General features: G+C 44.2%; 1 protein-coding gene across 3 annotated transcripts in view; it reads right to left on the bottom strand.

The window, feature by feature from the left end:
* The window catches only part of LOC140190674 (unconventional myosin-XVIIIb-like), a 462061-nt gene that overhangs the window by 72425 nt on the left and 364805 nt on the right, over window positions 1-24831 (bottom strand). For all 3 annotated transcript variants that reach the window (XM_072247443.1, XM_072247444.1, XM_072247445.1), the window contains 3 exons: window positions 15388-15501; window positions 10790-10906; window positions 4032-4115 (listed from right to left, as the gene is read on the bottom strand). In XM_072247443.1, the coding sequence (XP_072103544.1) occupies window positions 4032-4115; window positions 10790-10906; window positions 15388-15501 (315 nt within the window). The remainder of the gene's footprint in view (window positions 1-4031; window positions 4116-10789; window positions 10907-15387; window positions 15502-24831) is intronic.

The raw sequence follows: 24831 nt of genomic DNA, 5'->3' as shown, positions 1-24831 counted from the left end.
TTGTTGGTGAACGCAGCAGGCCAGGCAGCATCTATAGAAAGGGGTACAGTCGACGTTTTGGGCTGAGACCCTTCATCAGGACTAACTGAAAGAAGAGATAGTAAGAGATTTAAAAGTGGGAGGGAGGGAGGGAGATCCAAATTGATAGGAGAAGACAGGAAGGGGAGGGATGGAGCTACGAGCTGGAAAGTTGATTGGCAAAAGGGATATGAGAGGAACATGGGACAGGAGACCTAGGGAGAAAGAAAGTGGGAGGAGCACAGAGGATGGGCAAGGAGTATAGTGAGAGGGACAGAAGGAGAAAAAGGAGAGAGAGAAAAAAATTAATAATAATAATAAATAAATAACTGATGGGGTTCAAAGGGGAGGTGGGGCAAAAACGGAAGTTAGAGAAGTCAATGTTCATGCCATCAGGTTGGAGGCTACCCAGATGGAATATAAGGTGTTGTTCCTCCAACCTGAGTGCAGCTTCATGTTGACGGTAGACAATGCCGTGGATAGACATATCTGAATGGGAATAGGACGTGCAGAGAGACTTGGATAGATTGGAAGAATGGGCAAAGAAGTGGCAAATGAAATACAATGTTGGAAAGTGTATGGTTATGCACTTTGGTAGAAATAATAAATGGGCAGACTATTATTTAAATGGGGAAAGAATTCAAAGTTCTGAGATGCAACGGGACTTGGGAGTCCTTGTACAGGATACCCTTAAGGTTAACCTCCAGGTTGAGTCGGTAGTGAAGAAGGCAAATGCAATGTTGGCATTCATTTCTAGAGGAATAGAGTATAGGAGCAGGGATGTGATATTGAGGCTCTATAAGGCGCTGGTGAGAACTCGCTTGGAGTACTGTGGGCAGTTTTGGTCTCCTTATTTAAGAAAGGATGTGCTGACGTTGGAGAGGGTACAGAGAAGATTCACTAGAATGATTCCGGGAATGAGAGGGTTAACATATGAGTCCGCTCTTGGACTGTATTCTTTGGAGTTTAGAAGAATGAGGGGAGACCTCATAGAAACATTTTTTAGTCAGAGGGTGGTGAATCTATGGAATTTGTTGCCACGGGCAGCAGTGGAGGCCAAGTCATTGGGTGTATTTAAGGCAGAGATTGATAGGTACCTGAGTAGCCAGGGCATCAAAGGTTATGGTGAGAAGGCAGGGGAGTGGGACTAAATGGGAGAATGGATCAGCTCATGATAAAAAGGCGGAGCAGACTCAATGGGCCGAATGGCCGACTTCTGCTGCTTTGTCTTATGGTCTTAAGGTCTAAAGTGTGTGGCCACTGGGAGATCCTGCTTTCTCTGGTGGACAGAGCATAGGTGCTCAGCGATATGATCTCCCAGCCTGCGTCGGGTCTTGTCAATAAATAGAAGGCCGCATCAGGAGCACCGGACGCAGTACATCACCCCAGCCGACTCACAGGTGAAGTGTCACCTCACCTGGAAGGACTGTCTGGGGCCCTGAATGGTGGTAAGGGAAGAAGTGTAAGGGCATGTGTAGCACTCGTTCCGCTTACAAGGATAAGTGCCTGGAGGGAGATCGATGGGAAGGGATGGGGGGGGGGGGAACGAATGGACAAAGGAGTCACGTAGGGAGTGATCCCTGCGGAAAGCCGGGTGGGGGGGGGGGAGGGAAAGATGTGCTTAGTGGTGGGTTCCATTGGAGGTGGCGGAAGTTACGGAGAATTATATGTTGGACCCGAAGGCTGGTGGGGTGGTAGGTGAGGTCAAGGGGAACCCTATTCCTAGTGGGCTGGCGGGAGGATGGAGTGAGAGCAGATGTACGTGAAGTGGGAGAGATGCATTTGAGAGCAGAGTTGATGGTGGAGGAAGGGAAGCCCCCTCTCCCCCTCTCCATCCCTCCTCTCCATCCCCCCTCTCCATCACCCTCCCCATCCCCCTCCCCTCCTCCTCTCCACCTTCTCCCCCTCCCTGACTTCTCTAACTTCCGTTAGTGTCCCACCTCCCCTTCGTCCCTCATCCATTATTTGTTTGTTTGTTTGTTTGTTTGTTTATTTATTTATTTATTATTTATTTTTCTCTCTCCTTTTTCTCCCTCTGTCCCTCTCACTATACTCCTTGCTCATCCTCTGGGCTTCCCCCCTCCCCCTTTCTTTCTCCCATGATCCTCTCATATCCTTTTTGCCAATCACCTGTCCAGCTCTTGGCTCCATCCCTCCCCCTCCTGTCTTCTCCTATCATTTTGGATCTCCCCCTCCCACTCCCACTTTCAAATCTCTTACTAGCTCTTCTTTCAGTTAGTACTGATGAAGGGTCTCAGCCTGAAACATCGACTGTACCTCTTCTTATAGATGCTGCCTGGCTTGCTGTGTTCACCAGCAATTTTTATGTGTGTTGCCTGCTAATAAACATTTATTAAACCTCAGCAACATTTGACTTCAGAAAAAATTAACCTCCTGCCAGAATATCAAAGAAATGTGCCAGTCATCAACAACCTCTCATTGACACTGTGGCATGAAGTTGACTTGTTAGGTTTCGACTATTGATAAACCTAGGGGAAAAAGAGTCACAGAGTTCAGAGCTGCGAATTAATGGTACAGCCCTATGAAACTCTGGTTAGACCACACAGAACATTGTGTTTAGTTCTGGTCACTTCATTATAGGAGGACATGGATGCTTTAGAGAGGCTGGAGAGATTTACCAGGATGCTGCCTGGATTGAACATAGAACATAGAATAGTACAGCACAGGAACAGGTCCTTCGGCTCACAAAGTTGTGCCAAACCAGCTAAGAAGTAAATCAAAAACGGCCCAAAGTGCAATCCCTCCTATCTACACAATGCCCATGTTACTCCATCTTCCTCATATTCATCTGCCTATCTAAACACCTGTGATGCCCTGGTTCATATTTTCACTGTTATGCTGTGTGTATTTCATTTAGCAGTTCTGTAAGAGCAGTCTGCTCTGCTTTCAGCCTGTTTGGGTTTATTGTTGAAGATAAGGGAATGTGTGCCATCCAATTAGTAGTAAGTTTTCTTGGTGAGGGACAATAAGATTGGGCTTGGGGCTTTTGTTCGAGAAGAGACGAAGAGAGAAGGCACTGGGGAGAACCAGTCGTGGCATACGATCTGCTGGTAGACTGTTTATTCGAGATAGATTGCAAACGATATTAGGAAGGTGGTGTGGGCATTCACACAGACCGAGGGCCCAGCACGAGTGACAGAGAAGTTCAAGATGAGCTCCAATTCGTGCACATTTGACTGTTTCATTAGAATGGGCTCTTTTATTTTTGTTATTCTTTACTAACCCTTGAGTTAAGATTCATAAATATAATTCCTTTAATCGTATGCAGTGTGCTGTCTGTTATCTTGTTGTACTAATTTGTAACAGGGTAGCAAATGATACAGCATCCGCACAAACCGGGGTTTGGGTTGGGACGAGCTGTCTCAATCTCACAAGTTTGGCGGGACTTGAGCGTGTCTTCCCTTGACTTATGCAGTCAAGGAAACCAGGGTGTTTCACATCTCTTAAATGTGTTTGTCTCTACCACCGTACCAGGCACTGGAGAGCATTTCTTATGAGAATCGGTTAAGCGAGCTCAGGCTTTTCCCTTTGGAGCAAAGAAGGATGAGAGGTGACTTACAGAGGTGTAGTAGATGATAAGAGGCATAGATTGGGTGGACGGCCAGTGACTTATTCCCAAAGCAGAAAAGCCAAAATGAGGAGGCACAAATTGAAGGTGTTTAGAGAAAAGAATGAGGGGATGTTCCTTTGACTCAGTGAATGTTGGATGCTACTGGGGGTAGTGTCAGAAGCAGGTAAATTAGGGACATTTAAGTGTCTCATAGATGGATGAAAGAAAAATGGGAGGCTATGTAGGAGGGAAGGGGTTGGATTGATCAGCACAACACTGTGGGCAGAAGCATCAATACTGTGCTGTACTGTTCTATGTTTCAGATAAATCTGGGCTATTACACTTACCAGGTGGAGTTATGCTGGAAAACACAAGTCAAAGAAAGCAGCTCCTATCTCAAAGCTTACCTTATGGTCCAAGACTTGTGTGTGAAGCCTCCTACCTTTCCTTCAAAGTTTTGCTTCTCCTTTGTTGCTTCTTTTAGCTGATTCTGCAATTCTTGGATCTGTGCAATGTCACTGGATGTCTACCCATGGTCAGGGGAGAGAGAAAAAAAACATTCATTGAGTTCAACAAAAATTATAAAGGCAAGATAATGACACAAAGTAGTCACACTTGATTTTTATTTATGCATTAGAGGACGTGGCCATTGCTGGGAATGCTGCCATATACTGCTTGTTCCTAATTGCCCCTGACAAGATGGCGGTGAGCCACTGCAGTCCTTCTGGAGAAGGTGCTCCCAGAGTATTGCTGGGAAAGGAGTTCTGGCATTCAGATCCAATCATACAGTACATTTTCATATAGTTCCTTTATATGTTTGTATTTCATTGATTTCCTTCACGGAATAGGAGGCCATTTGGCCTATCGATTCTATGCTATCTCTCAGTGCAATCCCATCTATGACGTTCCCTCATTTATTTCCCTGTGATCTGTTCTCACGGAAGCACATTGACTCTCCCCACATGTTCTACCACCACACCTACACACTAGCGATAATCACAGTGATTGACCACATTTCTTTAGGAAGAGGGAAGAAAGTTCAGCGTCCAGAGGGAACCCACGCGGTCAGAAGGAGGGTGGACACCACTGCAGTTCGGAATCAAACCTGCTCAGTAAAGCTGGGAGAAAGCTTTACCACCGGCAGCAGTATTGTGATGTCCTTAGTACTGAGCAAGGTAGAATGCGGATAGATTGCTCAGTCCTTCACCTGTCGATCCTCAAATTAAGATCAAAAGGGATTCGTGTTCATTTCAATGTGCCAACTGATGTAGATCACGAGAGCTACATTTGCTTCACTGAAAGTTCAAAGTAAATGTATTATCAAAGTCACTCTGAGATTCATTTTATTAATTTACTTTTTGAGAAACGGCGTGGGATAGCCCGACAAACTGCATCACTCCACAACACGCCTAATTAACACTAGCTAATTCACAGGACAATTTTCAATGCCCAGTTGACCTACTAACTGGGGGAAACTGGAGCACTTGGAGGTAACCCACATGGTCATGGGGAGAATGTACAAACTCCTTACAGACGGTGCTGGAATTGAACTTCAAACTCCAGAATACACAGAGCTGTAAAAGCATCTTGCTAAGCACCATTCTACCACGGTCAGCGTGATGCTATTTCCTTGCGGGCATTCACAGTATAATAAAAAGAAACACAATAGACTCAATGAAAAACTACACACAAAGGTTGATAAACAAACAATGTGCAAAAGAAGATAACTACAATATAAAAAACATAATAACCCATGACGGGTTTCCTGTGCCCCATCAACGTGTCCCCAGGTGACGGATTGGGGAATACTCTACAGCTGGGAAATAAAATACCACCTGTGCATGGGCCAAAACCGAAACAAATGCAGGCACGTCTGTACCCAGATTGGGCGGTGCTCCGGTCAGCATCTGCCCTCCATGTTAGGGGCAGCTGAAACTAGAACCTGGCTGCAGGTATAAAAAGCAATACCCTTTCACTTCAGAATTAGAACAGAGTGATACGGCCGCTGCCTGGGGGTCACCAAGGCATGCCTGGAGTGAGCACTAGGTGTGACAAAAAGTGAAGTTCTAGCGGGTGCACTGCTGAATATGCGGGCAGGCACCGGGAAACCCAAGACAGATGCAGCCAGCATTGGAAGGAGCCCAGCAACACCACAGTCAGAGACTGCTGTACGTGTTTCCCAGGTGAGCAGTCCACCTACAACTGACAAGAGATGAAAGACACACACAAAGAGGTCATTAGAAGTAAACACATTCATAACGTGTGTATTATTGAATAATGGAACTTGAGACTGACATGACAGCATACAGGAACAAACCTCATCAACAGTTTATCGTGCAATATTCCTCCTTGCAAGAAAGTGCACAATGAATAGCAGATCAACGGATTGTGACAGTGAAAAATAACTTAATCCCCATAGACTACAGTCCTATCCCTGCCGATACATCAGCTCCTGTCTGAGCGGCGACTTGGATCTGCTCCAATTCGCCTACTGAAGCAACAGGTCCACAGCAGATGCTATCTCGTTAGCTCTTCACACTTGGACAACAGAGCTGTATACGTCTGAGTGCTCTTTATCGATTACAGCTTGGCATTTAACACTATCATCCCCTTAAAACTTGTCAATAGACTCCAAGACCTTGCCCTCAATACCTACTTGTGCAATTGGATCCTAGATTTCCTCACTTGTAGACCCCAGTCAGTTTGGATTGGCAACAACATCTCCTGCACAATCTCCATCAGCACTGCAGAGATGTGTACTGAACCTGCTGCTCTACTCGCTTCACACCTGTGACTGTGTGGCTAAGTACAGCTCCAAAACCATATACAAGTCTGCTGACAATAGCACTGCTGTGGGCTGTATCCAAGGTGGTGATGAATCAGCATACAGGAAGGAGACTGAAAATGTGGCTGAGTGGTGTAGTAGCAACATCTCTCACTCAATGTCAATAAGACCAAGGAACTGATTGTGAACTTCAGGAGAGGGAAACCAGAGGTCTATGAGCCAGCAATCATTGGAGGGTCAGAGGTGGAGTGGGTCAGTAGCTTCAAAATCCTGGGTGTCACCATCTCAGAGGGCCTGTCCTGGACACCTCAGATAAACATTATTACAAAGAAAGCAGGTAATAGTATAAACATGCGGTACTTCCTTAGGAGTCTGCGGAGGTTCGGCACATCATCAAAAACTTTGGCATAGCAGTGTTGTGGAAAGTGTGCTGACTGGCCGCATTACCGTCTGGTATGGGAAGACCAGTGCTTTTCAGTGGAAAACCCTGCAAAAGGTAGTGGATTCGGCCCAATACATCATAGCTAAAACCCTCCCAATCATTGAGCACATCTACATGAAATATTGCCATAGAAAAACAGCATCCATCATCAAAGATCCTCACCACCCAGGCCATGCGGGCAGAAGATACAGGTGCCTCAGGACTCACACCACCAGGTTCAAGAACAGTTACTACCCCTCAGCCATCAGCTTCTTGAACAAAAGGGGACAAATACACTCATTTAAGGACTGTTACATTGTTATCTCACGCTCACTATTTATTGCTATTTATTTATATCTGCATTTGCACAGTTTGTTTATAGTTAACAGTTCCTGATGTTTACAGTTTACAATTACTATCCTATTGATTTGCTAAATATGCCTGCAGAAAAAGAATCTCAGGGTTGTATATGGTGACATGTATATACTCTGATAATAATTTTTACTTTGAACTTCAGACAGTTGAACCAAATAAAACATGAAGTTGCACAAGAGCTAAAAGAAACCAAGCTAAAGACCACGACAATGCTATGCAGGAAAATAATGAAGATGCAGCCCACTAAAGCACTGAGAATTACTTCAACAACTTGATGGTAATAACAACAACACAGATGTAGAGCCTCCGCAGAATGCTGAATATGAAGCTGAGCTTACAGACAAAGTTATCCCAACAGTTAACAGTACACGAACAGAATACGTGGACACTGACCCATCAAAAAGACCCTACATACCTAAACAAAACACGTCATCAAAATTTGCAAAAACTGTTAATATTCTCAACAACATTATATTACCACAATATTTAGGAAAACTTGAAACATTGGGAGGGCTACACCTAGTAACGTACTGTGCAGCATTAACAGCAGGGCAATGCAATGGCTCCAAAATAGAGACACTCATTGACAGAAACACTAAACTGAGTAATGAGTAATACGTCAGGGTTGAGTGGAATCCCGGATCAGACATGAGCAGAGTCAATGGCCTAAGTAGCCTAATTCTGCTCCTACGTCTTAAGGTCTAATGAAATGAGAACACCAAAATGCCAATAAGAAACAAAATTGAAACCTGAAGAGCAGAAACAGCCTGCCTAATGGAGCATAAAATGGATAAGCAAGGAAGTTAAAAGAAAGCTAAGGAAATGTCAGGTCCACAACAAGATACAACCAATATAACAAAAGCATGTAGAATGTATAGATACACGAAAGCCAGACTAAATAGATACATGAAATGTGCCAGATGAAGAAAACAGAACGATCAGTTCAGGAACGATGACAAAGGTTTAAACAGGACATTGAAACTAAATTTGACACACCAAAATGTCACCAATACCAGCAAAGAATTACCAACAAACACAGAGATAATGAACTTTTGGTCCAACACACAATCAAGAAGCAAACTGGATTAGGGAGGAGAAAGAACACTGCAGACATGCAAATACCTGAAGTTACAACGGAAATGCCAAAAGTGATTGTTAAAGATACCCACAAATGGAAAAGTACAGGCACTGATAATATTTGTAACTATTGGTATAAAAGATTTACTTGCTTTCATCCATAGCTATAAATATATATTCAACAATTTTCTTAAAAATCCTGAAAAATTGCTTGAGTTTTTGACAGAAGGTAAAACATATCTCTTACATAGAGGAGAAATCAAAAATGACCCATCAAAATCAATATCATCCTTTACTTGTTTACAAATTATATATAGAATGGTAATATCATGCATCTTGCAACTAATCACCACTCACTTATGTAACCACAGTATACTTACAGAAGAGCAGAAAGGATGCCATAAGGATATGAAAGGATGTAAAGAACAACTGATAATAGATTCTGTCCTAGTGCTGACTTTAAGAATCTATTGCAGTTTTCACTCTGTGTTGCAATTTCGTCGGGGTTTCTTTAACTGCACCTCCCAAATCCATGACCTCTACCACCAAGATGGGTCTCCAGGTTCCTCATCAAATGATACAACGCCTTGACTTGGAAGTGCAGCTCTCCTCCTTCATTATGATTGGTTCTAAGACACTGTCCATGGAGATGTCAGAGGCAGGTCTTACATACAGAGAGTGGTGGGTGCGCGAGAGGCAGATGCATTAGGGTTATTTTAGATAGGCACATGAATGAAAGAAAAATGTAGGTCTATACGGAAGGGGAGCATTATATTGATTCTGAATTAGGTTAAAAGGTCTGTACTGTGCTGTACCATATGCCAAGGGTTCCCAATGTTTTTTATGCCACAGGCCAATAACATTAAGCAAGCGGTCTGTAGACCGGAGGCTGGGAACCTCTGGCCTCAGCTAATAGCATTCTTGGTCGATCTTTCACCATATGACTCAATATGTTTCAAGGAATCACCTCAAAGTAAGGGAATAAACAGTGGCCCACATCCCAAGAATGACATTTTTTTTCAGGAAAAGCACCTGGAGAGACAATATGAAACTTCTGTTGGTTTTTAAGTTATTCCTTAATAAATTCTACAACTGTTAGCTCTAGCCAGCCTTTTATATTTGGCAAGTCAGGCTCGTTTGTTTGACGACGAGGGACTCACAACGCCGAGCTCAACACATGACACCCACCCAGACTGTAAAATAAGTGAGCTATAAATATTTCAATATTTGTAATCTATTTGTTTGTGAGAAGTAGCTTTAAATTTCTTCATAAATAATGCAGTTAAACCAGCAATAAACTAGACAGATATAAAAGAGAGATGACGGTTTGTTGACTAATGGCATAATTCTAAAATACAAAAGATGTTTGAATATTGCCTTTTCATATGTTTTATGCAGGAATTTTCCTTTGGGATTTGTATATTGCTGACAGGTCCAGCCGTTATTACCTCTCTCCAAAACCCTGAACAGTGACTGCTGGATCAGTCCAGAGGATAGTTTAAGAGCAAAACACTTTGATGGGTTTGGAGTCTTACAGAGACTAGACTGAGTAAGGAGCAGATTTCTTTCCCTGAAGGATATTAAAGAACCAGACATTAATTTATAGGCCAATATTGCTACTATTTCGGATTATTAACTCAATTCTGACTTTCACAGTTGCCATGGTGACTTATATTTAATGATTATTAGCTTAGGTCTCTACATGACTAGTCTGGCAACTCAGCCACTGTATCACCTCTGCACTCTATTGATCTAAACAGATATTAAAAGAAAGCGCGTTATTGAAGAACATATTGCCTGAAGCTACGTTGCATCTTCATTGTGCCTTCTTATAGATTTAAGGAGAAAATACACTCAGTGGCCACTTTATTAAGTAAAGTAAATATGTAATTGTTAATGCAAATATCTAATCAACCAATCACGTGGCAGTAATTCAAAGAATAAAAGTATGCAGGCATTGTCAAGAGGTTCAGACCAAACATCAGAATGGGGAAGAAATGTGATCTAAGTGACTTTGATCGTGGAATAATTGATGTTGCCAGATAGGGTGGTTTAAGTATCTCAGAAACTGCTGGTCTCCTGGGATTATCACACATAACAGTCTCTAGAGTTTTTACAGAGAATGGAGTGAGGATCAAAAAAACATCCACTGAGTGGCAGTTCCATGGGCGAAAACACCTTGTTAATGAGAGAGGTCAGAGGAGAATGGCCAGACTGGTTCAAGCTGACAGGAACTCAAATAACCGCACATTACAGCAGTGGTGTGTAGAAGAGCATCTTTGAATGCACAACATGTCAAACCTTGAAGCAGATGGGCTACAGCAGCAGAAGACCACGAATATACACCAGTGGCCACTTTATTAGGTACAAGAGGTACTTAAAAAAGTGGCCACTGAATGTAATTGGTGTGCTTTTATATTCTAGGACTGTTTCAACAGAAAGAAAAGCGTGCAGATCTTTGGATTCTTGCACACTTAGTTTTACATGCAGGTTTAAAGACAAAGTCTTTTAGGACTATGTTTAGACAACGTAGGCTAGGTACCTGAGCAATGAGATCCTTGTGCTTCTTCATGATGTCATTCAGGTCCTCTTGGTCTTCATCAAGACGTCTCAGCAGGTCAGACTTCTCACGCTCCAACTGGCAGAGCTGTTCATCGGCCTGCCGTCAAGCACATGGAAATATCAGAGAACAATGCAAGGTCCACCAATAAAATTCTTACTTCACACGTATTTGTACATATTCTATGCAGCCTGCCCAAGGTTTCCCCTTCCAACCGATCATGATCATGTGATTCTAAGAAAGCTTACCAAAGCTGGAGGAAAATAAAAGCTGAGTAGATTTGAAAGGTGGGAGGAGGGGAGAGAGTATGCCAGGCGATAGGTGAAACTTGGAGGGGGGGATGAAGCAAAGAGCTAGGAAGTTGATTGGTGAAAGAGACAGAAGGCCATGGAAGAAAGAAGAAAGGTGGGGGGGTGGGGATTGGGAACACCAGAGGGAGGTGATGGGCGGACAAGGAGGTAACATGAGAGAGGGACGGGGGATGGGAAATAGTGAAGGGAGATGTGGGTGGAGGCATTTCTGGAAGTTTGACAAATCGATGTTCATGCCATCAGGTTGGAGGCTACCCAAACAGATTATAAGGTGTTATTCCTCCAACCTAAGTGTGGCCTTAACCTGACAGTGGAGGAGGCCATGGATGGACATATCGGAATGGGAATGGGAAGTGGAATTAAAATAGGTAGCCACTGGGAGAGCCTGTTTGTTCTGACAGACAGAGCATAGATCTCAGTGAAGTGGTCTCCCAATCTACGTCGGGTCTCACCGATATACAAAAGGCCACACTGGGAGCACCGAACACAGTATATGACCCCAATAGACTCACAGGTGAAGTGTCGCCTCACCTGGAAGGACTGTCTGGGTCCCTGAATGGTAGTGAGGGAGGAAGTGTAGGGGCAGGTGAAGCACTCGTTTGCAAGGAAAAGTGACAGGAGAGATATCAGTGGGGAGAGACGAATGGACAAGGGAGTCGCGTAGGGAGTGATCCCTGCAGAAAGCAGAAAGTGAGCGGGCGGAGGAAAGATGTGATTGGTGGCGGAATCCAGTTGGAGGTGACGGATGTTTCAGAGCATTATGTGCTGGATGCAGAGGCTGGTGGGGAGGTAGGTGAGAACAAGAGGAACCCTACCCCTGGTAGCATGGTGGGAGGATGTGATAAGAGCAGATGTGCATGAAATGGAAGAGATACGGTTGAAGGCAGCGTTGAATGTGGAGGAAGAGAAGCCCCTTTCTTTGAAAAAGGAAGACATCTCCTTCGTTCTAGAATGAAAAGCTTCATCCTGAGAGCAGATGCGACGGAGACGGAGGAATTGAGAGAAGGGGCTGGTGTTTTCATAAGTAGCGGGGGTATAGTTCAGGTAGCTGTGAGAGTCCATTGGTTTATAATAGACATTGGTGGATAAGCTGCCTCCACAGATGGAGACAGTGAGGTCGAGAAAGGGAAGGGAGGTGTCGGAAATGGAGCAGGTGAATTTGAGGGCCAGGTGGAAGTTGGAGGCAAAGTGGATGAAATCAATGAGTTCAGCAGGGTACAGGAAGCAGCACCAATGCAGTCAATATTTTAGGTTAATGACCCTGCTTCAGAAGAATTCTACTGGCGTATACACTGCTGCAAAGAGTTCAGTGTCTTTTTTCATCCTTCTGATTTCTCCAGAACCAAGTAGCTATGTCTTAGAATTAGGTATCAATCATTTAAGGACAGAAATGGGAAATTTTCTACCCTGGAGAGTTGTGGAAGCTCAGAGACTGAGAATTTCTAACATGCCTTTGGCTCAAGGGGAAATTGTCTTAAGTTATACACACAAAATGCTTGAGGAATTCAGCGTCCGGGAGCATCTATGGAGTGGAATGAACAATCGACTCTTCAGGCTCTTCATCAGTTTTAAGAGCTGATGTTAAGTTTTTTGCTTCTTTACAAAAGAAAATTATCCAATTTAATTTTGATATAGATTTGGAACTGACTGAACGGCTAAGCAGGTTCAAGGGCAGGAAAGCCTGCTCCAACCTGTCTGACTTTGCAAGGGGGTTTAACAGGGTGGTCCTGATAAATGGCCTGAAAAGCTGACTGTTTATTCCTCTCCATCGATGCTGCCTGAACTGCTGTGTTACTCGAGCAAATTGCGTGTGTTGCTTAACACTTCCAGCACCTGCAAAATCTCTTGCATTTGTGACAGGGTAGTCGCAGGGGTTGTCTCCACTAGTGGGAGACTTGAACAACACAACATAGTTGCTAGATAAGAGGGCAGCATTTAAAATGGAGTCACAGAAGTATTTCTTTCCACAGAGAGTGGTGAGTCTCTGGAATGCTCTATCTCATAGGGTTTTGGAGATATTTAAAGAGGAGTTACTTGTGACAGCACAGAAAAGGCCATTCCAGCCCAATGAGCTACACGGCGCAGGTAGACAAGGCCCAATAAATCCATTCTGTCCCAAAGGGCCCAATTCCGACCCAATGAGTACTTGAATAATCAAGGAATGAAACGCTATGGAGAACTGGCACAGAGTAGTTGAAATATGAGGCAGATTAACCTTGATCACACTGAATGGCAGGGTGGTCCTGAAGAGCTTTTTTTGTTGTGTTCTTATGTTCCATTTCCTGCATTACCAGGGTTCGGTGACAGAGTTGCAAGGCATTGGTCAGACTGAACTTGGAGTATTGTGAACCGTTTTGAGCCCCTTATCTACGAAGGGATGTTCTGGCATTGAGGAGACCTTTCGACATTTGATAGTTTCAATAAGATCTACTCTCATCCTTCTGAATTCCAGTGAATACAGGCCCAGACTATCAAACACTCTTTATACAATAAGCTTTTCATTCACAGAATTATTTTCGTGAACCTCCTTTGAATTCCTCTCCAATGTCAGCATTTCCTTTCTTAAATAAGGGCTCAAAACTGCTCACAATACTCCAAGTGAGGCCTCACCAGTGCCTTATAATGCCTCAGCATTACATCTTTGCTTTTATATTCTAGTCCTCTCGAAATGAATGCTAACATTCTATTTGCCTTCCTCACCACAAACTCAACCTGCAAATTAACCTTTAGGGAATCCTGTACAAGGACTCAAGTCTCTTTGCACCTCATAATTTTGAATTTTCTCCCCACTTAGACAATAGAATCGTGAGTCTATCATCCTCTGCTTTAAACATACCCAATGACTTGATTGCTACAGCTGTCTATGGCAATGAATTTCACAGGTTCACTACTTCTGGATAAAGGGGACTGATTCCACAGATTCACCACCTTCTGGTTAAAGAAACATTCCATTTGTTTGCAGTTGGTCCATATACCTGTCTTTTAACTGAGAAGGAAGGAATTACTACTCTACGATTTCAGCTGCATTGAAAAAGGAGCAGAAGGGCCACTTCAAGGCTCCCATCTCATTGCAAAGGAGGGAAATTGTGAAACATCTGGAGCTGAGAAACCCAGTGGACTGAATGGTCCGTCTGGTCAGCATGACAAAACGATGAACCTTTGCTAACAGAGACAGTTCAACCAGCAAAGACAAAATAGCACTGGTAAGCAACAAAGCACATTTGCTTTTGTTATCATCATGAGAAGCCTGGAGGGAGGGGCAAAGGTGCCTGGGTTTAGCATGTCAGCTTTAATCCTATATGGTACATGGACAACCGGAGTCTACAAAGTGACACGCGCATTATGAAACCGGAGACAAAAATAAATACTCAGCAAAATAAGACTGAGTTTAGTTCAGATATTCTCTTTTTCCAAACTATTAAAGTCCTTTAACTTTCTTAAATATAAGAAGGGATAAAGATCAAAAAGACAGGAAGAGATTGTGAAGTATTACTGAAGGGGCTAACAATTCACTGCAGCCAGAGTTAATAATTAACTTGCACAGGGAATTAAACCTGGCCTTTGATTTTTTTTAAATTTCTCGAAGCATGGAAAGTCATTTAAACAGCAACTCTATAATCCTCTGGTGCTGTGTATTCTACCCAGTTAATAAGTGCACAGATGCCATACAAGTTACGGAACTTTAGTTACAACAGTGCCAATCTACACATGATGACTATAATGTGAGAAACACCACGGTGTTCATGAAAGCAAAGTAAAGGGAGAGCTTTGAAGCTGAGCAGAATCACACACAGCCAGTACAGTAGCTGCTGAAGGATCTGCAAAGCCAAACACTGAACTGACAGCAGAATTAGATTTATACAAAAAGGAAATGGATCAGTCAGCCCATCCAACAACACATACAACATCAACCCCTACCAATGCACCATAGAAAGCATTCAACCTGAATACACCATGGTTTGATAATGGCAACTGCTCTTCACATGACTACAAGTTGGACCCTTGATCTCACAATATATCTCATGGTGATCTTGCACTTTATTGCCTACCTGCACCGCACTTCCTCTGTAGCTGTTACACTTTATTCTGCTTTGTTATTATTTTACCTTGTTCTAGCTCAGTGCACTGTGTAATGATTTGATCTGTATGAACATTACTCAGGACAAGCTTTTCACTGTGTCTCGGTGCAGGTAAAAATAATAACCCAACACCAACACCAACCCTACAGCAAGCCCATTTTTCTCTCTTACATCCCACAGATGGTCATACCATTTTCTTGTCCCCCTGAATATTTTCCAGCTGAACGTGCAGATGTCCCAACTCCTGCAGCATGGATTTGTGAGACTTCTCCATCTCCACACAACGAGCTGTGCTTTCCTGTAACTGATGAGAGGAAAAAAAAATGGTTACTGAGTAATTGTTTGATGAGCACTTTGTTTGCAAGAAGGCCTGACTTTTCAAGGACGTGTTAGTGCACTAACAGTACCCAGGAAACGTAGACACTAAATCCATTGAGCGAACTTGTCAGAATTGCTGAACCACCAGAACAAGACACCAGGAAGAGAGACGAGTAAAACATCTCATGAAACCTGTCCACTTCCAATATATCCTACTTCACATAGTGAAGGGCATTTGTGGTCGTAAGAAATAGGAGCGGAATTAAGCCTGTGCCCCTCAGCTATGTGGAGTACTTCGCCATGTATTCAACCTGAGCCTGAGGCTCCAGAGGGTTCCTGTGCTGTGGAAGACGTCCTGCCTTGTGCCTGTGCTGAAGATGCCGCGCCCCAGCGGCCTCAATGACTGCAGACCGGTGGCATTGACCTCCCACATCATGAAGACCCTGGAGAGACTTGTTCTGGAGCTGCTCTGGCCTATGGTCAGGCCACACTTAGATCCCCTTCAGTTTGCCTACCAGCCCCGACTAGGAGTTGAGGATGCCATCGTCTACCTGCTGAACCATGTCTACGCCCATCTGGACAAGCCAGAGAGCACTGTGAGGGTCATGTTTTTTGACTTCTCCAGTGCGTTCAACACCATCCACCCTGCTCTGCTGGGGGAGAAGCTGAGAGCGATACAGGTGGATGCTTCCCTGGTGTCATGGTTTCTTGATTACCTGACTGGCAGACCACAGTACGTGTGCTTGCAACACTGTGTGTCTGACAGAGTGATCAGCAGCACTGGGGCTCCACAGGGGACTGTCTTGTCTCCCTTTCTCTTCACCATTTACACCTCGGACTTCAACTACTGCACAGAGTCTTGTCATCTTCAGAAGTTTTCGGATGACTCTGCCATAGTTGGATGCATCAGCAAGGGAGATGAGGCTGAGTACAGGGCTACGGTAGGAAACTTTGTCACATGGTGTGAGCAGAATTATCTGCAACTTAATGTGAAAAAGACTAAGGAGCTGGTGGTAGACCTGAGGAGAGCTAAGATACCGGTGACCCCTGTTTCTATCCAAGGGGTCAGTGTGGACATGGTGGAGGATTACAAATACCTGGGGATACGAATTGATAATAAACTGGACTGGTCAAAGAACACTGGGGCTGTCTACAAGAACGGTCAGAGCCGTCTCTATTTCCTGAGGAGACTGAGGTCCTTTAACATCTGCCGGATGATGCTGAGGATGTTCTATGAGTCTGTGGTGGCCAGTGCGATCGTGTTTGCTGTTGTGTGCTGGGGCAGCAGGCTGAGGGTAGCAGACACCAACAGAATCAACAAACTCATTCGTAAGGCCAGTGATGTGGGGATGGAACTGGACTCTCTCACGGTGGTGTCTGAAAAGAGGATGCTGTCCAAGTTGCATGCCATCTTGGACAATGTCTCCCATCCACTACATAATGTACTGGGCGGGCACAGGAGTACATTCAGCCAGAGACTCATTCCACCGAGATGCAGCACAGAGCGTCGTAGGAAGTCATTCCTGCCTGTGGCCATCAAACTTTACAAATCCTCCCTTGGAGGGTCAGACACCCTGAGCCAATAGGCTGGTCCTGGACTTACTTCCTGGCATAATTTACATATTACTATTTAACTATTAGTGGTTTTATTACTATTTAATTATTTATGGTGCAACTGTAACGAAAACCAATTTCCCCCGGGATCAATAAAGTATGACTATGTCTATGACTATGACTAATCCATTTAGCCCATTGAGTCTGCTCTGCCATTCAATCATAGCTTATTTTTTTGTTCAACTCTTTTTCCTGCCTTCTTCCTATAACCTTCCTATAACCATTATCAATTTCTGCTTTAAATATACCCAAAGGCTTGGCTTCCACAGCTGCATGTGACAACAAATTCTGCAGATTTACTGCCCTCAGGCTGAAGAAATTCCTCCTCAACTCAATTTTAAAGGGATGCCCCTTTGTGCTGAGGCTGTGTCATCAGATCCTGGACTCTCCTATTGATGGGAACCCCCTCTCCACATCCACTTTATCCAGGCCTTTCAGTGTCACACAGGTTTCCGAACTCTCTCAAGTACAGGCCCAGAAGCATTGAACGCTCTTCACAGGTTAAGCCTGTGAATCATTCCTGTGAACCTCGCTGGACCTTCTCCAGGGCCAGGATACCCATCCTCAGATACAGAACCCAAAATTGCTCACAATATTCCAAGTGTGGTTTGACCAATGCCTTATAAAGCCTCGGCAGTACATCCTTGTTATTGTACTCTAGCCCTCTCAAAATGAAGGCTAACATTGCATTGGCCTTCTTTACTACCAACTCAGCCTGCAAGTTAATCCTGAACCAGGTCGGCCAGGTCCCAAGCAGAAGCAGGAATTGCATCCAATAAGCAATAAGCATCTCAATGATGCCAACCAAGGAGCACAGGTTACTTCAAAGGCACTGCAACAAAGTACAGTATCTCTCACCATCAGGACAATAATGGTGCAAGACCAGCGGTTTTCCACACAAGCAAATCTTTATTGTATGACGTAAACCGTACAAGTGGGAGGTTTTGCTCCCGGGCTTTCTCCTGCAATTGACGTGCTGTAAAAATCACGTCAGGTGTTCCTCCAGCTGGATGGAGGCCACACAGAGTCAGGCAGGAGATCTGCCAGAGGTGAAAGCCAGTCACATAAAATTCAGGTGAGTACCTTTCCTGCTGTAGAGAGAGGGGAGATGCCTCTGCAGTTTCTGCAGTCAGCCTTGTCACTCTTTTTGAAGAATGTGACAATCAGAGCATCCCTGAGTTCAGCTGGACCTTCTCCTGGTCCCGGCTGTGGACAAGCAGGTCATGAATACCATTTTAAAAGTTCCGTGCCACCTCCTTTGAGGATTTCTGCTGGAATTCCATCAGGCTCCATGGTTTGTCCTTCCTCAACTTTTTGCAAGCTGTCTGCACCTCTTTGATATTAGGATGCTTACTCATAGGAACAGGAAAAAATAGGAGCAGGAGTAGGTCACCTGGCCCGTCGAGCCTGCTCCATCATTCAATAAGATCATGTATTTACTGAGATCGCCTCCACTGCTTCATGGGGCAGAGAATTCCACAGATTCACCACTCTCTGTGTAAAATAGTTCGTCCTCATCTCCATCCTAAATCTACTCCCTCGAATCTTAAGGCTTTGTCCCATAGTTCTACCAGTGCCTCTATCTTATCTATCCATTGCATAATTTTATATGTTTCTATAAAATCTCTTCTCATTTTTCTGAATTCCAGCAAGGTCAGTCCCAGGCAACTCAATCTCTCCTTAGTCTAAACCCCTCATCTCTGGAATCAACCTGGTGAACCTCCTCTGCACCGCCTCCAAAGCCAGTACGTCCATCCTCAAGTAAGGAGACCAGAAGTGTATGCAGTGCAGATGTTAAACTAACTGGCCTATAGTTACCTGTCTTTTGCCTACACCCTTTTTTAAACAGTGTCCTCCTTCATGGGTTGTTGTGGGAGCTGGTTGATGACTTTAACATCAACAGTAGTGTCACGATTAAGTAGCTCCTGAACATGTTCCTGCCATCAAGAAATGATGGCATCATTGTCCTTTGGCAGCCTTTTTGTCCATCTTTGGAGCGAAGGGGATTTACGCCACAATGGTTTGGGCCGTACGTTGCCTTGGTGATAATTGATATCACCAGAGTCAGCGAGCTGCTGTGTTTCTAGGGCCCTCTCAGTTCCCCACCATCACTCCAACTTTATATGGCCTTCATTGACCTTACCAAAGCATTTGACTCTGTAAATTGTCCTACCCTTTGGCAGATACTGTCCAAAATCAGGTGCCCGGAGAAATCTCTCAAGATCCTGCAGCTCTTACACAGTGCGACATTCATCAGCAACAGTGGCTCTGAAACAGCACCATTTAAGGTTGAGACCAAGGTCAAACAGGGGTGCATCATTGCCCCAACTCTGTTTGCCATTTTCATTTCAACCATTTTTCACCTCACAGGCCGAAACCTCCCACAAGGTCCAGGTTCTTCATAAGACAGATGGGGCTGCTCTGTAACACTAACAAGTTCAAGGCAAAGAGTAAAGTGTCAACTACTTCCATCATGGATCTCCAATACACAGACAACAATTCCATTGTAGCTCACTCTGAGGAGGTTCTGCAGTGCATAATGGATGCTTTTGCCTGAGCATACAAGCTCCTGGAACTTGATCTGAACATCAAGAAAACCCAAATACTGCACCAACATGCTCCAGATCAAGCTGCTAAACCTCCAACTATCCAAGTTGACAACATCCCTCTGGAGAACACTGATCATACCTAGGCAGCCTTCTTGCTTCAAGAGCTAACATTGACCTTGAAATAAATTACAGAACAGGATGTGCGAGTGGAGCTTTTGCCAGGCTGAGAAAGAGGGTTTTTGAAGATCGGAATATCAAAACCAAAACTAAGTTTCTGGTCTATAAAGTTATAGTTCTTCCCTCCTATGGAGTGGAGTCATTGACAACATACAACAGGCACATAAAATCCTAAGAAACTTACGATCAAAGATGCCACCACAAGATTCTGATAGTTAGCTGGAAGAACAGGCGCACTAACTCCAGCATCCTGGAGGAAGCTAACATTAACTCCATAGCCACAATCGTGACTCAACACCAATTGTGATGGGGGGGCCACCTCATTCATATGCCTGACTCCCCCCTCCCTCAACAACTCCTGTCCAGCCAACTCAAGGATGCAAACAGCACTCCTGGAGAGCAGAAAAAGCAGTTCCACGACAATCTCAAGACTTAGCTGAGGAAATGCCACATCAACTTGAATGGACGGGAGAAATTAGCACAGGATAGGAATAGCTGGAGAAAGACTGTCTGTGAGGGAGTGCACAGCTTGAAGAATACCCCCACTAAGTGGCTTCACTGTAAGGAGAGACTGGGAAAGGGCCAACCTCCTCAACGATCAGGAGAAGAATCATACTTGACTATGAGTGATCGGTGATGATGACAATTACATAAACGCTTCTGTTTCACTTTGCTTTTGTAAGTTAATTTACAGTATAATAGATTTTCCAGTGTACCCCTTTGAAGAAGGAGTGTGAAAAAAAGCTCTGGTGAATTAAAATCACAAAAGATCCCACAGATGCTGGAAAAATCTTTGTGATTTTTTTATAAATGACCTGGATGAGGAAGTGGAGGGATGGGTTAGTAAATTTGCTGATGACACAAAGGTTGGGGGTGTTGTGGATAGTGTGGAGGGCTATCAGAGGTTACAACGGGACAATGATAGGATGCAAAACTGGGCTGAGAAGTGGCAGATGGAGTTCAACCCAGATAAGTGTGAGGTGGTTCATTTTGGTATGTCAAATATGATGGCAGAATATAGCATTAATGGTAAGACTCTTGGCAGTGTGGAGGATCAGAGGGATCTTGGGGTCCGAGTCCATAGGACACTCAAAGCTGCTACGCAGATTGACTCTGTGGTTAAGACGACCTACGGAGCATTGGCCTTCATTAATCATGGGATTAAGAGCTGAGAGGTGATGTTGCAGCTATTGGACCCTGGTCAGACCCCACTTGGAGTACTGTGCTCAGTTCCGGTCGCTTCGCTACAGGAAGGATGTGGAAACTATAGAGAGGTTGCAGAGGAGATTTACAAGGAAGTTGCCTGGATTGGGGAGCATGCCTTATGAGAATAGGTTGAGTGAACTCGGCCTTTTCTCCTTGGAGCGACGGAGGATGAGAGGTGACCTGATAGAGATGTATAAGATGATGAGAGGCATTGATCATGTGGATGGTCAGAGGCTTTTCCTTAGGGCTGAAATGGCTAGCACAAGAGGGCATAGTTTTAAGGTGCTTGGAAGTAAGTACGGAGAAGATGTCAGAGTAAGTTTTTTTTTACGCAGAGTGGTGAGTGCGTGGAATGGACTGCCGGCGGTGGTGGTGGAGGCGGAAACGATAGAGTCTTTTAAGAGATTCCTGGATAGCTACGTGTAGCTTAGAAAAATAAAGGGCTATGGGTAAAGCCCAGGTAGTTCTAAGGTAGGGACATGTTCAGCACAGCTTTGTGGGCCAAAGGGTCTGTATTGTGCTGTAGGTTTTCTATGTTTCTATGACCATGTAGGAAGGAAGTGTTAGATTGATCCTAGATTAGGTTAAAAGGTCAGCAAAATATTGTGGGCCAAAAGGCCTGTACTTGCTGTGCTGTTCTATGTTGTGTTCTGTGTTAAGTTTGGTTTACCTGCTGCCTAGATTCTGACTCCAGCCCCAAACCTGTCTACATCTTTGACCCTTGGCATCCCCAGGTCCTGTGGCACACTCGGTTCACACTCCAATATACACACGTGACCTCATGAGTACACAGATCCATAGGCGAACTGAGAACAGGGAATCCGTGCAGTTTGGAGTGAGCTGGATGCTGAACCAGTGGGATTGATTGCCAAAAAACTTGATACCAGATTATTGGAGTTTGACTCAAGTTTCTGTGATGACTGAATGTTAATCACAGCACTGAGCTCCGAATGCTCCAACTCTGCAAGCACAGCTAGCATCTTTTCTTAACAAAAACCAAAAGAACATGTCAGTCTATGGCCTCCTCTACTGTTGCAATGCGGCCACACTGAGGTTGGAGAAGCAACACCTTCTATTCTGTCCACGTATCCAACAACCTGATGGCATGAACATCGATTTCTCAAACTTCTGGTCATGACTCCCTCCCCCACCTTCATCATTCCTCAATCCCATTTCCCTCTCTCACCTCATCTCCTTTCCTGCCCATCAATCTTCCGTCCGTGGACTCACTTTACACCGCACACTGTCGGAGCAGTGCTGCCAGAATAATCAAGGACACGACTCACCCAGCCAACACATTTTCCGTCCCTCTTCCCTCCGGGAGAAGGTTCAGGAGCTTGAAGACTCGTACGGCCAGCTTTGGGAACAGCTTCTTTCCAACTGTGATAAGGCTGCTGAATGGATCCTGACCCGGATCTGGGCCGTACCCTCCAAATATCCAGACCTGCCTCTCGGTTTTTTTGCACTACATTACTTCCCATTTTTCTATTTATGATTTATAATTTAAATTTTTAATATTTACTAATTTTAACTATTTTTAATATTTAATATTTGTAATCCAGGGAGTGTGAAGCGCAGAATCAAATATCGCTGTGATGATTGTACATTCTATTATCAATTGTTTGGCGACAATAAAGTATAAAGTATAAAGTACCTCCCTCTGGTGCTCCTCCCCCCTTTTCTTTCTTCCATGACCTTCTGTCCTCTCCTATAAGATTCCCCCTTCTCCAGCCCTGTATCTCTTTCACTGATCAATGTCCCAGCTCTTTACTTCACCCCCTCCCTCCCACCCGCTATCACCCATCACCTTGTGTTTCTTCCTCCCCTCCCCCCACCACCTTCTTATCTGACTCCTCATCTTTTTTTCCCTCCAGTCCTGCAGAAGGGTCTCAGCCCAAAATGTCAACTGTACTCTTTTCCATAGATGCTGCTTGGCCTGCTGAGTTCCTCCAGCATTTTGTGTGTTACCTTTTCAAAAGTAAGTGACAACCCTCACATCAATGGGGGATGCATTCTATGATGTCACTCTGAATGGAAACTGGTTCAGAATAAGGTCGATCTGAAATGGTTTACATTATCACACATGGTGTCACTTTATGTATACTGTAATCTATGACTATAAGTCTATTTATGTATATGTGGCCACACTCAAATAGTTACTTGTGTTCTATAGGGTTGCCTTTATATTGATATTTATTTTGCATTTTTTGTTGTGTTCTTTATGCTTTGTGTTTGTTCATGCTGCATTGGACCCAGAGTAACAATTATTTTGTTCTCCTTTACACTTGTGTACTGAAGAATGACAATAAATAATCCTGAATTAGAGTAGTTTGGGCATTTACTCTGTGGTTAATAGTTTGCAGAATAGACTCGATGAGCCAAATTGCCTAATTCTTCTCCTATGGTCCAATAGAAAGCTGATCAACAGCACTTTCACTTGGAGATTTGGAACCTTACTCTCCTCGTTCAGAATATTCAGATGGCTTTACTATTGCATTTTGAAAAGTAATTTGTCTCTTTGCTCCCGAGTTAATAGGAAACTGATCAACGCCACTTTTGTGTTTATACGAGGTAGTTAGGAACACATGCATATTCATTCACTGAATGCAGGCATCACTGACAAAGCTGACATTTACTGCCATTCTCCTGGAGAGCTTGTTGGTAAACTGTATCCTCAATGTCTGGTACTTCCACACCATGTTTACACAGAGGAATGCCACAGAATGCTGTGCTCTGACGAATGGTGTAAATAAAGATAATTCTTTATTCTTTCTATTATCGGAGAGGATGCTGATTGGTTCCATCACTGTGCCTGGTGTGAAGGCACCAACGCACAGGATCACAGGAAGCTGCAGGATCACCAACGCACAGGATCACAAGAGGCTGCAGGATCACCAACACACAGGATCACGGGAGACTGCAGAAGGTTGTAGGGTCAGCCAACTGCATCATGGCAAAACCCTCCCCACCATCTGGACATCTTCAAGAGGTAGTTCCTCGAAAATAGGCCACATCTATCCCAAAGGACATTCACCAAATGAGGCATGTCCTCTTCTAATTATTACGATCAGAGAGGAGGTACAGGAGCCTGAAGACCCACATTCAGCAATTCAGAAATAGCCTCCACCCTTCTGCCATCAGATTTCTGAATGGTCCATGACCCCATGAACACTACCTTTTATTTTGCACACTTATTTTTGTAATTTATAGTAATTTTATGTATTGCAATATACTGCTATTGCAAAACAACAAATCTCACAGCACAGCGATAATAAGCCTGATTCTGAATTAAGTGGTGAATCCCTGACACTCTCTAGCCCAGAGGCAAGATGACTGAATATTGATATATTTTTGAAAGATGGAGAAATTGAGGGCTGTGGGGACCTGGCACAGAGAAGGGGTTAAGGACTGGGGAAGGTGCCATGATGATATTGAAAGTTGGGGCAGACATGAGGGGCCGAATGGCCTATTCTTGCTCTTCCTTTCTTGTATCTTTTGTGTAAAAAATTGACTGGGGCAGGATGGAAATGCTGGTAGACAAAATGAGGTTGATGTTCTGGAGCATGCTGATATTAAGGGAGAGGAGGTGTTGGAGTTGTTAAAATACATTAGGACAGATAAGTCCCTGAGGCCTGACGGAATATTCCCCTGGCTGCTCCACGAGGCGAGAGAAGAGATTGCTGAGCCTCTGGCTAGGATCTTTATGTCCTCGTTGTCTACGGGAATGGTACCAGAGGATTGGAGGGAGGCGAATGTTGTTCCCTTGTTCA

The sequence above is a fragment of the Mobula birostris genome, chromosome 31, assembly GCF_030028105.1.
Source record: "Mobula birostris isolate sMobBir1 chromosome 31, sMobBir1.hap1, whole genome shotgun sequence".
Taxonomy (NCBI): Eukaryota; Metazoa; Chordata; class Chondrichthyes; order Myliobatiformes; family Myliobatidae; genus Mobula; species Mobula birostris.
The sequence above is the reverse complement of the archived record's forward strand: the minus strand, read 5'-3'. Positions and strand labels throughout refer to the sequence as shown.